This window comes from Drosophila melanogaster, chromosome 2R, assembly GCF_000001215.4.
Source record: "Drosophila melanogaster chromosome 2R".
Classification (NCBI taxonomy): Eukaryota; Metazoa; Arthropoda; class Insecta; order Diptera; family Drosophilidae; genus Drosophila; species Drosophila melanogaster.
In genome coordinates, this window is record NT_033778.4 from 15,774,165 (window position 1) to 15,790,762 (window position 16,598).

General features: G+C 46.3%; 1 protein-coding gene across 22 annotated transcripts in view; it reads right to left on the reverse strand.

Moving 5' to 3' along the window:
• Zasp52 (Z band alternatively spliced PDZ-motif protein 52) overlaps positions 1–16,598 on the reverse strand; it is a 54,440-nt gene that overhangs the window by 11,600 nt on the left and 26,242 nt on the right. For 8 of the 22 annotated variants that reach the window (NM_001274084.1, NM_001274085.1, NM_001274077.1 and 5 more), the window contains exons 3-9: positions 9,151–9,302; positions 8,924–9,080; positions 7,609–7,742; positions 6,821–6,915; positions 5,894–6,113; positions 4,188–4,382; positions 3,014–3,122 (exon numbers count right to left, since the gene is read on the reverse strand). In NM_001274084.1, coding sequence (NP_001261013.1) covers positions 3,014–3,122; positions 4,188–4,382; positions 5,894–6,113; positions 6,821–6,915; positions 7,609–7,742; positions 8,924–9,080; positions 9,151–9,302 — 1,062 coding nt within the window. Of the gene's footprint in view, positions 1–263; positions 1,344–1,611; positions 1,899–3,013; positions 3,123–4,187; positions 4,383–5,100; positions 5,495–5,893; positions 6,114–6,474; positions 6,572–6,675; positions 6,916–7,608; positions 7,743–8,923; positions 9,081–9,150; positions 9,303–16,598 lie in introns of those variants that run through there. The other 14 variants (NM_001316421.1, NM_001032250.3, NM_001274078.1 and 11 more) reach the window with 7 other exon arrangements.

Below are 16,598 nucleotides of genomic sequence, written 5' to 3' on the forward strand. Positions count from 1 at the left end.
TTCGAATGGGGCAAGGTCAGTGAGCAGCAGGATTGTGTGAAAAGAATATGCAAAATGTCTTAGCCATTACATATTTTTGAGCCAATTTTTACATTTATAAATTGATGCCTAAAATTCGAGATTTAGTTATTTAAATTTAAACGCTGCATTGATTTAGGTTAACGAAGTTATCTCGTTCCAACTGGCCACTTAAATCAAACTCCTTCCTGTTGCTCACTGACCTCGACCTTGGGCCCATTGGGGGGCGGAGTGGGATGGTTTACCTTGTAGCTGGGGCACGCCCCCTTTCCGGGAGCCTGCACGCTGCGGATGACGTTGCCGGTGAGCGTGACGTACTCAAAGGGCTGATCGCCCCCGCCGGCAGTGGGTGGCTGTGGTGGTGGTGGGGCCAATGCCACCGATTCAGCGCTAATTTGGCCATAAATCGAAGAGGGCTCATCTGCCACGTAGGCCGACATATTGTCTGATGATGATGCTGTTGCAGCTGGGCTATCTGTTGCAGTTGCTGCTTGGGGTGTTGCTGCTGCAGTTGCTGCTGTTGCAGCGGATGGTGCTACCGTTGCTACTGTTGCTGTTGCTTGAGAGCTTGCAACCTGATGTGGGTTAAATTTCAATTGATTAGCAAGTGTCGCCGTTAGCGCTGCCACAAGCGGCTGTTGCTGGTGTTGTTGGTGTGGCAGGTGTTGTTGGGGTGTGCTTGTTGCCGCCACTGCAAATGGCTTAGCCGTGTTGTTGTGTTTCAGTGAGGGTGCTGTTGTCGCTGTCGTGTGCTGTGTGGTGTTGTGGTGGTGTTGCTGCTGCAGCTTGTTGGAGTACTCTTTCAGCAGCTGGTTGTACGCATTGGGGCTCTTGTTCTGCGTATTCATGTCGTTCTCGTTCTGCGCAGCCTGCAGCCTGTAATTCGTCACGGACTGAGCCTGCGGAGGAGGCGGTGGCGGCGGGGAGGGCGGCGTCATGGTGTAATTATCACCCTGGCCAGCGCCAGGAGCAGCCAATGCCACCTCCAGTGACGTGGAGGAGCCGGATGTCTGGCGCGAGTGCAGGGGCGAACCAAAGCGATCTAGGGACAGAGTGGAGGAGTAACTCTGCTGGCTCTGGCCAACGCCGCTACCGCTGCCACTCCCACTGCCGCTGCCGCCAACTCCGGAGGAGGAGGAGCCACTGGAAATGGATGACAGGCTGCTGTGGGTGCGAGTGTGCTCCAGCTTCTGCTGCTGCTGCGGCTGCTGGATGGTGGACATGTGTGGCTCCGGGAGGACTTGCTGCTCCGCCTCGTACTGCAGCAGCTGGGTGGGCGAGGGGGGCGGTGGCAGGGGCAACTCCTGGCTGCTCTCAGACTCAGGCTAAATGGGTTAATGCGGGCAGGCGGGGGATTAACAAAGGCGGTTAATTAAAATGCGCGAGCGTTGCAAGTGGAGCACAACCTACGGCTGATGAACTAAAACCCCAGTGCGTATACTTTATTATGTGTGTGTGTTTTTGGTGGTGTTCTAAAAATGGCTAATAGGTCAAGGTCAATTGGCGGGCTAAATAAAAGCATCACTCCCATAGGGGAGTGCTGAAAATAAAGAGCCATATTCCTTGGGTAATCCACTCGGGTGATTATGCAACCTTTCGATGCAATCCGATTCGCTAGAAGAGTTTTCTTCTGCTGAAGTCACTGAAACAGAGTCGTATCACTTGATTCGCTAATCGTCGATCGTTGGAGTGCTGTACGCAAACCGATTTCTGGACACTTTTCGTGGGCACCGCGATCCCTTCTCCGTTGCCCGCTCGCTGCGGACACAGTTACGGACACTTCGCGGACACGGACACGCACACAGACTCCGTTGCTGGGAACGAGATGCACACTGAGCACAGGGCGCAAAGAAACTGCGGCCACGGCGGCCAAAAAGCTGCCAACGCGCTGCAGCTGTGTGTTTTTTATAGATGGCCAAAAGGCAAAAAATAAAATAAATAGCCGCGAACGAATGAGTAAAAAGCAGCGCTTGGCATATATATTTAGCATCTAGCAGCCATTGCACATTTTCGCGAAATGCGCTGGCCGCGGCAAAAACAGATAAATAGTAAAATAGTCTCTACAGCCGTACGCTATTTATACCGCCGCGCAATCAATCTGACCATGTCGATCGGATTGATTCGCCCGTCCGTGCCAAGGGGGAAGTCTTCAATCTCTCAATGAAAACACACCCATCCCCAAGCCCTTGATCTGCTCACCCAATCAGCCGTAGGTCGATCCAACAAACATAAACACAAAATCCATGCAAGGCAAGCAGAGGACTCACGCAAAAATACAGAGAAACTAAATGGAAACACAGGCAAACAACACACAGATAAACAACGTGTCAAATCAATTTAAATGAATTAACCATTTGATCAATACTTGAGAACAACAGTTGATAAGGCATGTGCAAATTATGCTTTTGATGTTTTAAAATAATTTACCAAAATAACTACACATAGTTTTGCTCTCTGCCAGCAAATGCATACAACTTTTGCGTTTTCATTTCATCGCTTTGTGGGCAGGAAAAGTAGAAAAGTGGAAAAGTGCGGAGCGGCAGCCAAAGAAAACAGTAAACAAGAAGCGTTTCTTGATAAAATTGCACGAGATGCTTGAACTTCTTTGCTGGCAAAAACTTTTTGCATTATATTGCATTTTTCTCTGCCGCCCTCCCCGTTCTGCAGATGATTTTTAACATTTTAGCATATGTCGGATGCTGGCGCTTCCGGCGAAATGTGCTGAGTTTAAGCAAACATTTTTCCTAGCAATATGATAGAATTGAATGTTGCAAAAGCAGATTCAGGTGGAAGGGGGTTGGCAGTTGGGAAATACCCTCCGCACATTTACCTTCGACCCAGTGCTTTTGCCTTCTGATTGTGTGTTTGGCTGTGTCTCTATCTCGATACAACTGTGTTTTCCGGTGAGTGTCTGACATTGTTTTAGCCACGGCAGGGAACACTTAACACTTGACAGGTGGGACTTCTATTGCCACCTGCCGGAATCTGTACTTACCGGTGCCGGAGCAGGGGTGGAGTTTCCATTGGAGTAGCCGTTCGAGTGGCCACCGTATCCGTGCGAGTTCAAGGCCGATGAGATGGTGGAGGCACTCAGCTTGGTGTTGCTGTACGGTAGCAATGGAAAATAATAGAAAAGATAGACAATATCTTAGAAAAGTGCCACATAAATCAGATTTGCCAGCGGTAATTGGCTGTCACCAGCCACCCGCCTAATTGGCCCCCCCAGTGCCAGACCTTTAATTTGGTTTGGCCAACGACATTGTTTTAAATTAAGCAAACAACCACCTAAAACCCGAAACAAATTCCAAATTCCAAAATTTGCATTTGGCAAATTGCAACTGTCACTGGTCGTTTGTGCATTTTTGACACACCAGCAATATCGCACACCCTCCACAGGCGTTTTGCTCACATATGTTATATTACAACCCACAACCCCAATCGATTGCTGGGAAAGCGCTTTCCCAACTCGTTTGCCGTCGTTTTAGTTGGCATGCAAAGTATGCGGCACACACATATGTTGCCAATTCATTTATTAAAAATTTGCGGCACAGCCGATGACACGTCAGCAGAGCAATCAGTGTCGCCTCTTTCATTTCCAAAAGCGGCGATTGGCCAGCCAAAAATAAAACAAGGTAAAGAAAACGCTTCGATAGTTGAAAACGAAGAGAAAATACCCTTCGACCCTTCGTACCCCTAGGACTTTGTAAGGGTCTTCTGTTTTAAAAATCTAATCAAAATTCTAATAAAAAACTAACTATAAGTCTACCCGGTATTTATCTATATCTATAATTGCTTTGCAACTAAGGCAATCTTGCTCATGTATATACTGCCTCCTTAGTGATCCTAAATCGTTAGGAAATTAAATCTCATGTTATTACCAACTTTAGTTATTAATAATTTTTTATCCAAAATATCTCGTTAAAGAGTATTTCCCACTGTAAATACTCCGTTGAGCATGGACGATTTTTCGTCGCCAGCATGTCAGTCGTATTTTGGCATATGCGAATACGCTGAATTTATTTATATTTCATTTTCATGTGAGCCCAGGACCTTCTACCCGACCAGCCCCCACTCACGTATCCCGCCACCGACCAATTGGCCGTGTAAAGGCGAATGCCACCAAAAAAAAAAAATCTGATAAAATATTGGGCATAACTCCGATCACTTACGGCTTGATGGGAACGGGGACGTAGCCCTCGGTGCCGGTGGGGGGATTGTTGATGGCGGCCTGTTTGGCGTGGATGTCGCAGTAGAGCTTGTTGTTGAAGTTGTAGTAGCCCTGGTTCTTCAGCGAGGTGCCACACGTGGCACACTTGAAGCACTCCACGTGCAGGTTCTTATCCTTGATGCGCACGAAAACGCCACTAAAAAAAAAATTGGTGTGGAAAAAAGTAAGATTATTAGCGGGAGTTGCAGAATGATGTGGGTTCGAGAAGCTCTTCATGGGTCAATGATGAAAATAAACACAATGATTCGTTTTATTCAACAAAAAATGTATCCTTTTACTCATGTCAAGTATTATCGCAATATAGATATTTACTACTGTTACTGATAGTTTAACTACTTAATTTTTCCACATCAATCCCATAGAAGAGCCCCTCAAATGCAGACACCGAACTCGATGATTGATCGAAAAGCACTTGATTACTGGATTACTACTGATAGAGTTCACTGTGCATTTGTGTGTGTACATCGTAACAGTCCCCAAAGGCAATCAGTTAGCCGTGTAGCAGGTAATGCGAGAAATATGTAAAAAGCTATAATGCATTATTGAGTTAAGCTCCCGAACGGCGAGCCAATTAAATTGGCATACAAATTAATACAAATGATGGTTCCCATGGATCTGGTCTGGATCATGAGCTTTATTTCCTGGCTGCTGCGGGAACTGAAGCTGCAACTGAGGCTGGAGCTCAGGTGTTGTTTGGGTATATTGCGTGAATGGCAAACAATTGACTTCGCCGCCGTGAGTTCGTGGAATAAATGCGAATTAAAATGCAGACACACTGGGTGGGGATGGGGGCTTGGATTTGCAACAGCAGACGCATGAATTATCATTGAACGGCGAACAACGCATATCCTTACACAATGCCCACGCCGCACAGCTGGCAGGCCGGATGTCCGCTGGCGGCCAATGGACGTGGTCGTCCATCCTGGTCGGTGGCCAGTGCCGCGGCTGCAGCCTCCATTTCAGCCTTATACTCGGGCCCCTGGAGGCCGGGGCAGATGGGCAGCACAATGATGCGCGGATCGGGCTGCTCCTGCTGATCCTGTCTGGCCTGCTCCTCGTTATCCTTCGGGGCCACCGGCAAGCTGGGCCTGTGTGTCGCCTCCGGCGCCAGTGTATTTGACTGCAATGGTACACCAATCCGCTCATCCTGCTGAGGCTGCTGGTGCTGGTGGTGCAGTGGAGTGCGTCGCTCGTTGCCGCCGATTGCGTGGCTCTGTGTCCAGTAGAAGTTGGCGGGACTGTGTGGTTCTGCACAATCAGCAACAGGCATCATCATTACGATTGAAGCGGAAAAGCTCAGTGAGTTATTTGGTTTAATCATGTGCAAAACCTGCCTAAAGTCTGCTCCAGGAAACTGAACCCTCTAGGCACCCTACTAATTGCTGGGAATCAGTTAATAATGCAAAAGCATCGCAGTTTTGCTTGCTGTTAGTCAATGTGCATACACAAATGCTAGTTACACACACACACACAATAGCGAGGGTATTAAGTCGGTCCAATAAGGTGATATTTTGAAGGAATTCCTTCTGCGATAGATCTCTGCTAGATCTCTACATCTTGGAATACCATCATATATTACCCCATTAGTTCAGGCCAATACCCTGTATTCTTTTCACAAGATAGTGATATCCAATCGGAGGCACTTACGTAATGAGGCGCTCGCATTCGGTGCAAATGTTCTGGCCAGTTGGGAGTCCGCCGGTGCTCGGGGGCTTGGGGGAGTTCACGGGGGCGCTGACATGGCGAGTGGTGCTCGATTGCTGTTGTTGTTGTTGCTGGTGATAGTGTTGCTGGTGTTGGTTGTATTGCTGTTGTGGCTGTTGCAGTTGCTGTGGTGCATCATGCTCGTAGTGGCTATTGCCGAATGCTGTTGTTGTTGTTTGTGTTGGTGTGGGCCGTGTTGACGATAGATGTTTGTTTTGGTGCGTATGAAAAACAGTTTAAATACAAACATGAGTTAGACAGAAAGATAGACAGAAATTGGACTTGCAATGGGTGTGTCTCTGGGTTTTCTTTAGCAGTCAATGGAAGACAGAAATGAGCTGGCAAGACACTATATTAGAGCTCATGCTTTAATCGAAACTAATCAAATAACTAAACTACATGACCCCTGCTATCGATCAACTATAAAGTGATTGCCCATACAAAACCTATTGTTCCTCACTAAAAATAATACTTTATAATAATAATCTACTCAATCCGTGCAGGTGACTTTGAAATTGTTGGTTAATATATAAATATATATATTTATAGACATGACTGTGTGTGGGCACTAGAAATGTGTCTTCACATAGAGAAAACGAAAGTCCATCTCCTTCTGCTGGTCTGATGGGTTAAACGACAAAAAAAAAAACAGAACAATTTAGTTACATTGGATTCGTGTCTCGCACGTTAGATCGGCCATTTCAAGGTCTCTGCTGGGCGTTTTAAAAAAATCATTGGCTAGCATCTGGCAGACTGCCCGCCCACCTCGCCCTCCCCCCTGCTAATCGCCCAGCGCATCGCTCACGAACGGATTGGCACCGTCGTTCAGGATGAGCAGCAGGCGGGCCAGCTCATAGTTGGCGTCATTACCTGGAGTGGACTGGCCGGTCTCCTCCTCGCGCAGGAACTTCAGAACCTCGGAGCGATCGCCCTGGTATTCCTTCTCGTTCTTCTTGAAGTTGACGCTGAAAGCAGAAGAAATTTATTAAACTTCTATTAAGAATGCTTAGCAACTGAAGATGCTGTACGAAAACACTTAGAGCAGGAAAAAAATTTTAAATTGAAAAGGACCAGAATCTCAGAACAAGCAAAGTGAGCTTTAACGATTGGGATAAAAACACGAATCGCAGGAGTAAATGAAACCAAGAGCCCTTGAGTTCAGCTTGTAGCATACTTTCAGGCATGAACACAGCGCAGCCCGAAAGTATGCTCCACTAAGTGAGTGAGTGGCGGCAACAAGATTGTTACGCATCCGCCGCGTTGGCCAGCAATCCCCCAAAGAAATTAAGCGCTAAAGGCGCGGGCCACGGTCCCACGCGTGCGTTTTGGCCCGCAAAAGTCGACAACTGGCACAAGCCGAAGCACTTGGCCCGACTTCTGCAGCAACGGCTATCATTTGCCAAATTGCACTCTTCGTTTCGACCGGCCTGCGGTTCCTCGCACGCTCTGCTTTCTGCTTTCTCAGTCTGCTAAATTTGTTGTGTCTGTTTTTTTTTTTTTTTCCTCTTCTTCAGCGGTTCAGCGCAAAGCAGAGCAGAGAAAGAACACTTTTAAGTAAAACTTTTCCCGATATTTTGCACTGTCACGGCTGCGGCCCAGACAATTGTTTGTTGCCTTTTGCCCAGCTTTTCGCCCAGACTTTTCCCGGAAAAACTTACCCGAGCACACCGCCAGCCAAAACCTCCGCCTGGGCCGAGAGTGTTTCCGCAATAGATTCATCGCTGTAAATGCCAACCGGGGTGTTGTATTGTTTATTGACAATGCTCTTCACGCCGCCATCGCCGCCGTTGGACTGAAAAACAAGTGTGAGTTGTAGGAAATACATGGGGCTCAGAAAGTGTGAAATGAGCAAAGTTACTGGTGAAATGAATGAATAGGACAAGCGGAGTCCGCCCACGCACTTATTGTAATTGGAAGTTATTGTTCTTCATGTTTGAGCCCTCCTCTGCACTTCTCACAAAGCAAAGCTAACTGAAATAGAGCCTGACTAATTTAATTTCAAAATATCAAGGGTGTATTCGAAATAAAAGAATTAATTACCAGCATATTGTCTTTGGTTGGAGTACATTTCTATTCCAGATTGAGTTGTGCAACCGTTTGCCTCGGAACATGAATACTGAAATATGTGTGTGAAAAGGAACTTTAATATAACACCATGTTTTATCGCCATTGGTGTTTGCAGTATCTCCGTACCATTTCAACTATGATCATTCACATGGTCCTAAATCAAATTAAGTTGCTATGCTTTCCATAATATTGTTCCTGAAACTTGGCACATAAAATGATCCCAAATCAATTTCATGTCCGTTGTCATTGGCTGGAGCTATTATTATACAAATTCATAACAATAAAATATACGAAAATGTATGCATATCACACAAACACAGACGCACCAAAAGAGACATTACTATGCATGGCATGGCATAGATACAGATGCGTGGGTGTGTGAGTGGATATGTGTGTGTGAGAGAAACCTTTTGCACATTAATTCTTGCCAGGCAAATAATCCTAGCACTCATATTCATTACTCATTCTGACACTTTTCAAAACTACGCACAAACAAACTGAGCGTCAGACAGACAGACATCGTATAAATGCAAATGTTGTCAACTCATACTGAGCATTTGGGGGCTCGGTGTGAACGGGTCTACGGGTCTACGGGATTTTGGGTTAGGGGTTAGGGGTTAGATATCCCAGCCCAACAACCGAAAATGAAATGAATGAATATGAAAAGCCACAGACAGACAACAAAATAAACGCAAAGTGTGAGGCGTTTTGTGGGGTGTGGAGTGCGGCCAGTCAAGGACTAACTATCAACATCATTGGTCATCATCAGGACGTCAGCATCAGATGGGCCACTAAAACTTTCCGCATTCCCAACTTTGGGCTGCCAGTTTATGAATTTTATAAATGATGTGGTGCGAGGACGGGCATGGGGCTATACTCTGCGTGATTGCAAATTAGTACACTCACGAAGGGACGGGCCGCGTTGTTGTAGCCACAGCCGATGTGCTGGCTGTCCTGTTGTTTGTGAGCCAGAGAGGTCTTCGTCACCGTCTGCAGATACGGCGAGTTGGGCTGCGGCACATTGCCAGTCGGTGTCACATGCGGGCGCCAGGTGGAGCCACCGCTAAAGGATCACAAGGAAAATTACGATAATATTGAGAAGTTTGTTTTGGCAAGTGGTTCCATCTACTTACCGCTGCACTGTGATGACAAAGTTGTTGCCGGAGCGCACCACAATGTCCTGGGCATCCTTGTGACGCAGATTGAAGACATCCACGTCATTGATCTTGACCACCGCATCGCCGGGCTGGAGGCCAGCCTGCTCGGACAAGCTGCCGGCGTTCACCTGGAAAAAATCAGAGAAAACACAAGACCGGTTAGTAACCATTACTCAACTCAACATCGATTTGCCATGGCCATAACTCACTACCCTGAAAATGCCTAGTTGGCCGAACTGGGTTTAAAATTTATTATGCTGCAACTGCAAAAATTATGAGCGGCACTCCGAGTTCCAAACTCGCGCTGACTTTAGCCGACTACGTATATCCCACATGTCCATCGAAACATGCAGATAAAGATATATACATACATATATGTACATATATACGCATATTTCTGTGTTTTTTGTGGCCCGCAACTGTTGGCCAAAGTTTAGTTTTATAGGCGCTGCTTTGTGTGCGTTTTGGGCGTTTGTTTTCATCATTTATTTATTTCCGAATATATGCATGTTTTCGGGCACTTCGACGTCCACGGGGAAATCGTGCGGGAAAATGCCATAAATTTGCACGATTAAAATCGTAAAAGTTACGCCGGAGATTCTTCTATATGGCCAGCGGCTGTGTGGGCGGCACTGACGCATACAGCCGTCAGAGAATTTTCAAATTTCAAACTTAAAATTGAAATGGCAGGCAGTTACTCAAGCACGGAGGGTTTCGAATAACTAGTCATTTCCAAGTTTTGTTTTGTGGAAACAGTGCTCGTAAATGTGTATAAATTACAGAAAATGGATTGTAATATGTATGTTTTTTGACAAATTGTAATTACAGCCCTTGCTGAACATTTATTATTGCTAAGCCAAAGCGTCGAATAACTTACCCTTCATTTTAGTTTTTCAGCTCCATTTAAACTCAACCTTCGATTGGCAAATTTAAAGCCGCTTAGAATGAAAGTCACTTGGCCTGTCAATGTCGCTTCATCAGCCAAACTAACCAACTAAGCACACACTCAATCCCTGGCACACATAGATACACTCATCAGGCTAAAGTCCACAACCACAAAATACAGCCACAGAGGAGCGCGGAGGGCGGGGCTCCACTGCTCCTGTTGCTCCACTCGGGGTCTAGGCCAAAAGCTTTGGGGGGGACCTGATGCGAAAGGAGGTCCGAACGGGGGCTCAGGTGTGCCCCAAAATTATACGCGCCATGCACGTATCCACTTTGGCAAATTGTCTGTTTATCAGACAACTGGCAGGCCCAGTCAGTCAGTGCTCGCCAGCCCCCTGAAAGCCTGCCCACCCCCTTTCGACTGTGGTCGGTTTATATTTGCACAAAACGGGCGACGCTCGTGCAAAAACAAACACAAACAGAGACACTCGCACACAGATACGCCGCATCGGTGTGTGTGTATGTGTGTGAGCATAAATATTTCATTGGCGCACTCACCAAGCGAGACACCTAAATTTTGTAATATTTACAAAGTTGCCAAAAAACGGCGAATCTCCCCCCGAAACCGAATCGAATTGAATCGAAGCGCAGCGAATCGGGGCAGCCGAGCAGAGCCGACAGGTTAACCGAGCCACAAAAATGTACACAGAGAAAAAAACCCGTAGAAGATTGGGTCTATAAAAAGTATGTGTATCTTAAAAGTGAAGTGTTTTAACAGGAAATATAAATAATATAACATATTCATCTTTTGTTAGTTAGCAATAGTTAGCTATTATCCTGTTGTGTGCAACTTATATGCAATTTTTGTCAGTGCACGCACAATCCCAATGGCAAAACCAAAACTAAAGCCAAATCCAAGTCCATATCCGACGTGTGCCGTTGACATGTTCATTTTCTTGTCGTCGGCTGTGGGGAAAATTGAAATTGCTTGGCCAAGGTGTTTTCCAGACAGCAACAAATAAGTCCTGGCTCCTCGTCCTGCCCAAGCTCATCACCCCCTTACCCATGCCCTCATCATTCAGCCAACCGAAATCAAAGCGAACGCGGCTCGGAAAGTATATTTTTTTTCTTTTTTGGGAACGTGAGTCGTGGGTCTGGGATATTGACATTCGGACAGTTTTATGAGTACCTGCGATCCGTGTTTGTATCCCCCACCCCATGCGAATATCTATCTATCTGTGCGCTCGTTCGACATTTGTCAGCTTTATAGCATTTGCGGCAGGCCGACAATTGACGGAGCATTTGTTTTTGCCCTTTCGAATGACTTATGAGCGGGCCATATGTACGAGGAGATGGACAAGGCCCAAATGGCATTACCAGGAGCTTTTGGCCCCGCCCTGGGTCGCATTATTAGTTTTGCTGCCACTTTCCACAGATCCCTCAGGTCGAGCTCGTTGCCCATTTGACATTGTTTGTTATGAGAAACCCACGACGACATATCCCATGTGGAGTATATCAACCGACAAAAAGCATTTGTCACACGAAGGCCTTATCTTTGTAAAGTAGAATATAAAGTTCGTTTTCATGCAGGAATGCAAAAAATCCCTTCTCTGCACTTAAAGCCTTCTCTGCGCTTCTCATAGAGTCCAAAAGCTAGGACTTCACGCCCACTAAGCAATGCCATGTTTTTAGGCACCCACCACAGAGCTCATATCCTCACGCCTCTTTCAGCAGGACATTAATGTGGTGTCCTGGCACATTACATGTGTGTGGGTGCTCACCAAGGGGATAGCTGCAGCAGGCAAATGATGATTTATATAGCGAGTGGACAGAGCTAGGGTGATATATACATACATATATGTATGCCCGCTTGAGAGTAAATGTTGTAAAAATAATTTCATTTGCATTATCATCAACATTTTGCTGGCTTGTGTGTATTTAGCATTTTACTCGGCATCTGCATATGTATGCTCTCTGCTTCTTTCGACGGCCCCACTTGAGAGAAGCTCTTGAAATTATATGCGTTATGACAAATACTCCCAGATACGTCGAAGTGGCTTTCGTGGCGATGTTGGCTTGGCGCTGGCAGCTTGACAAACATTTCTACAAAAGTATGAAGAATTTCGTCTCGTTTCGTTGCTGAGTTGTTGAAGTGTTTGATTTGCCGGAGTTGAGGGAAAAATGGTTTCGGCCATCCACCATCCAAAATCCATAAAGCAAATGAAATTCTGTGGACCGAACCGAAGCGAAGCCAAAGCCAAAGCCAAAGGCCCGTAATCAAGTCAACTAAGCGCTGCTCAAATCCATTCAAGTGCATTAAAATTGAATTTCGTTCAGTACACACACATACACACACACACACACACACACACACATCGATGTACCGGAGACAAAAACAACAACAATGGAACAAAAACCAAACCGAAATGCATTCTGTTGGGGGAGGGGGGAAAAGATCGGGAAAGATTGGGCCATGCTCACACATTGTATGCAAAATATTTATGTTGATAAATCAAGTTTGCTTTTGTGGATTAGGTGTATCTCAAATAAATTGAATTTGTGGCGTAAATTAAGCCAGAACCAAGAGCCAGGATACACACTTGCAGGACTCTAAAGTGGATGCCTAACAGCCAAGTTCTGCCAAGTTGTCGGCCAAGTTATGAGCTTGTCTAATTGAAAATAAATCTGCTTAAAGCCCCAGCTGAGGCGAGCAATATGACAGCGACACACTCTCATTTGCCACCGCCCCGCCTACAATATCTCTGCCCCTCGAGGGCCGTAAAGGGCGAAAAGAGAAATTGCGGAAAAGTCGTAAGTAGAGCGAACATGAACAAAGCAGATAAAATACAAAATACTGCGGAAATGCAGGGCAAATACAATGAATCTCAATGTGTATGAATATGCATGCTGCATCACTCATACGCCACGTTCGCCCCCCTTCCAGATGCCCTCGCCCGCTAGTAAATCACTGGAGACCCGAGAACTCCGGCACTGCGCTGATGCGGCTTTCTGGCACAAACAAATGGCAACCACAACACTTGACCAGCGCGAATGCGAACGGGCATGGTATGGGTTATGGTACTGGGAACTGGATCCCGATGGGCAAACAGTTCGCAACTAGACTGAGCTCTGGCAGCGATTAAAACGAGCCAAAGAGTGAATGAAAAACAGCAAACTACCGGCTACAGAAACAATTCACTCTGCCTGGCAGTTTAAAGTGCTCCTTGCCATTTTCCTCTATCTGCTGCCTCTCCATTTGGACTACACTTCAGCTTTAAGCCCTCGACATGGTAGCGTCCCCTGCCCATGCACATTCAATTAGATTGGAAAAAGTCACCAAATCACTTGCTAATGGCTTCGGCTTTGAACGTCGCTCCTCCGTTTTACAGGGCTGACCAGTCAGCCATCCAGTCCGCCAGACGGACAGGCAGACAGACAAATAATATTTATTTATTGATGGCGAAATATGGGCGGCAGCAACTGCAACATCGTGGCACCCGCCAAACTGTCGGCAACATTTATAAATTATGATTGCAATCAACGTTCAACAAAAGCGCGTTCCACCATCAGAAGGCTGGCTTCGTTGTAACTTGGTTGTTATACTCTATAACTTTTGGGTATTAGCAATCCCATTGGGAACACTTTCATTCCCCTTCGCGACATGAACATCAAATAAGACGCTTAGACTCGATTTACTATTGGAAAATATTGTAAATTGGAAAATTGTAATGTCATTTGATTGAAGAGTTTATTTTCATCTAGCTTCGGTACTTCTGTTAAGTATCTTATAGGTACTCAAGTGCCAAGTCTTGTAAAACATTTGCAATTCAAATTTTTTTCAAATCTACTTCAGTCAGGGTATTACAACATAAGCAAGTGTTTTGCAACTAGATCCCGCTTTTTGATTTGGTAGAACGACAGATGCAGTCGCATTCACACACAGCCAGAAAATTGATGGGCGAAAGGCGGAAAAAGCGTGAGAGTAAAACACAGTCTGACTGCAATAAACGTGACAATTTATATAAATGTTGCATATTCATAACGAGGAGCAATGGGAAAATACGTTGCCACAATGCCGCGCATTTTGCGGCAGCCAGCTCCCGGCTAATGAATGTTGGCCAAACGGCGGAGGAATTCCCATGTGGAGCACTCACTGCCGGCGGCCGGAATCCAATTCCGTTTCTCTGCTTCACATCCCAGGGATTTTTCTAGTCCGCAGCGTGGGCGCAGCTAGTATGCCGATCATTAATCTACCGCTAATGCCGGACCTCGCTCGCAGGTCTGAAAGAAAGATTCGGATACACACATGTATGTATGGCCAGGATGGATGTATCTTCGTATCTGGTATCTGCGGATCTGGGGGCTGACGTGTGTGGATTTCCTGGACAGCCAAGGCAACACCTACCAAGAAACGACAATCGCCTTGAGGGGCTTGGCTTTGGCTTCAGCTCATGCACACTGGACACTTGTGAGTTGTGACAGCAGCAAAATGGCTAAAAACGAGTGAGAAATTGCAATTGCCAATTGCATTTGCGGAGCTAAGCCATAACACGAATGCTCCAGGTCCACGTCCAAGTCCAGGTGAAAGTGCCGCTCACGCACGAGTTTGTGATAGATTCCCTGATTACTTCGGGGACAGGTTTTCCTTCAGTGCGAGATACAATTTAAACGATACCCACTCACGCATGGCATTTCTGTAATTTCTGCTACTTTTTATGGTCCCGTCGAGGAAAGTGTTCAACTGCAACTTTCAGGATACACACGAACAAATTGATGTAATGGGTTTGTGATTTCCCTTACTTTTAATTTCAATAGCTAACTACCAGTTGGTGCTTATTTTTTCTGAGATATGTGCTCGCTAAGATAGTTTCCTTAAGCAGGTCCCCATCTCCGATCCAATTTAATCATCCCCACTTGCTGCTCACACAAGCTCATCTGGCGGCTCATCTACGTGGAGCAATTTACGGCACCAGTTTCTACTTTCCGTCTCAGTCTGGAAATTGAGTTTAAATTGCTCTCAGCTGATGCCGCGGGTTCCTCTTGCCAGGATAAACTAGAATTTCAATAAATGTCACATGTACCGCGCTGCCTGCGTACGCAAATTGTTGATTAAAGCGAGCGGAGTGGAGTGGAGCGACCTGAACCTGATCCTGAACACCGGGGCCAAGAAGGGTTCATTAGGCAACGGGATATCCAGTTGCCGCACACAAATATATATGTGGGTTAATAAGGCGACAGGATATATGTATATAGTAGCTACAGGATGTGTGCTGGTTCCACCTCGGCTGACATCTTGTGCCTTGAATGTCATTAGCGTGGCTTGGTGTTAGTTGCCCCCAGAGGCAAATCCACCGGTGGATGAAACCCCAAAAACCCAGCAGGGGCGTCGATGGAAAGGGGTTTTCGGTACTCGCAGACAACTGCCAACTGCCGCAGCGCAAACAAGATTAATTAAGGAATGTAAATTTCGCAAAATTACGCGCCATTGTTTGGCTCCATCTCGCTCTGGCTGCGTCCCCCCAGTAGATTTCCATCTCTATCCTGCTGTGTCTGTTGTGTGTGCGTGTGTGTGTGTGTGCGAGAAAGGGTGTTGAGATTTTTTCCATTAACAACATCATCAATGGGCCGCCGGTCGCAAGGTCGAAAGGTGTCCTGCCCCACCCACAATCCGCGCTGTTTGTTTTTGTGCGACGGGTTGTTGTTTGGGAATTTAGCGGATTTCTACTGACTGCGGCCAGGAGCTTAGCCAGCTTTTCAATTTCAGCCACAGCCGCAGCTCCAGATCCTGCCCACCTCCTCCTGCTCCTCACCGTTCTCCAGTTCCTGGTTTTGACCAGAGCTCTGCGCTTGTCAGTCGCCGCATGAGCCATTTGAAGGGTTGGCCAACATTTTTAATTAGTGTCGTCAGCGTCGACGTTGTCGTTTGTTGCTGATTTCACCCAGTAATTCGAGATAAAAAGGGTATGCTGTTGGTAATTGCAGTAGATAAACGCGAATTAAGTGCGTGTTCTGCTCGTAAATATGATGCCCATTCTTTACTGTTTCTTTTGAAATAAATACTAGCATGCTTTGTGAAAACAAAATGCTTTTGTGCGAATTTTTACCTTTGATGAAACGTATGTTTGATTTTCTTCGGCATTCCGAAATTCCGAATTTTTTGAATAACTGACATATCACAAGTACTGGGTATTTTCAATTCGGGATTCCCGAACCACCAACCAATCCGTTTGTTATTTCTTCAGCTAGCTGTGGCTGCGGTTGCCTTGAACCCTTTGTGTATTGTGTCAGAAGCATGCATAAATTATATTTTCTGCGGGTCCGGGGAAATTTCTAATGAAGCCCGAAATTGGCTGCGGGAAATAACCAAGACGTGTGGGCCACACGATGGTAGTGCTAAGCTAACAGTGGATTGGGAAATTTTCGGGAACGGGATACTTTCCCAACCTGCTGCTTCTACCTGCTGGGCGGCGCAATGTGTTTTCGCATTTCCCGCCACGCAGCAACTCGCCCAATTTCCCGGCGATGGTGGCCAATGGTTT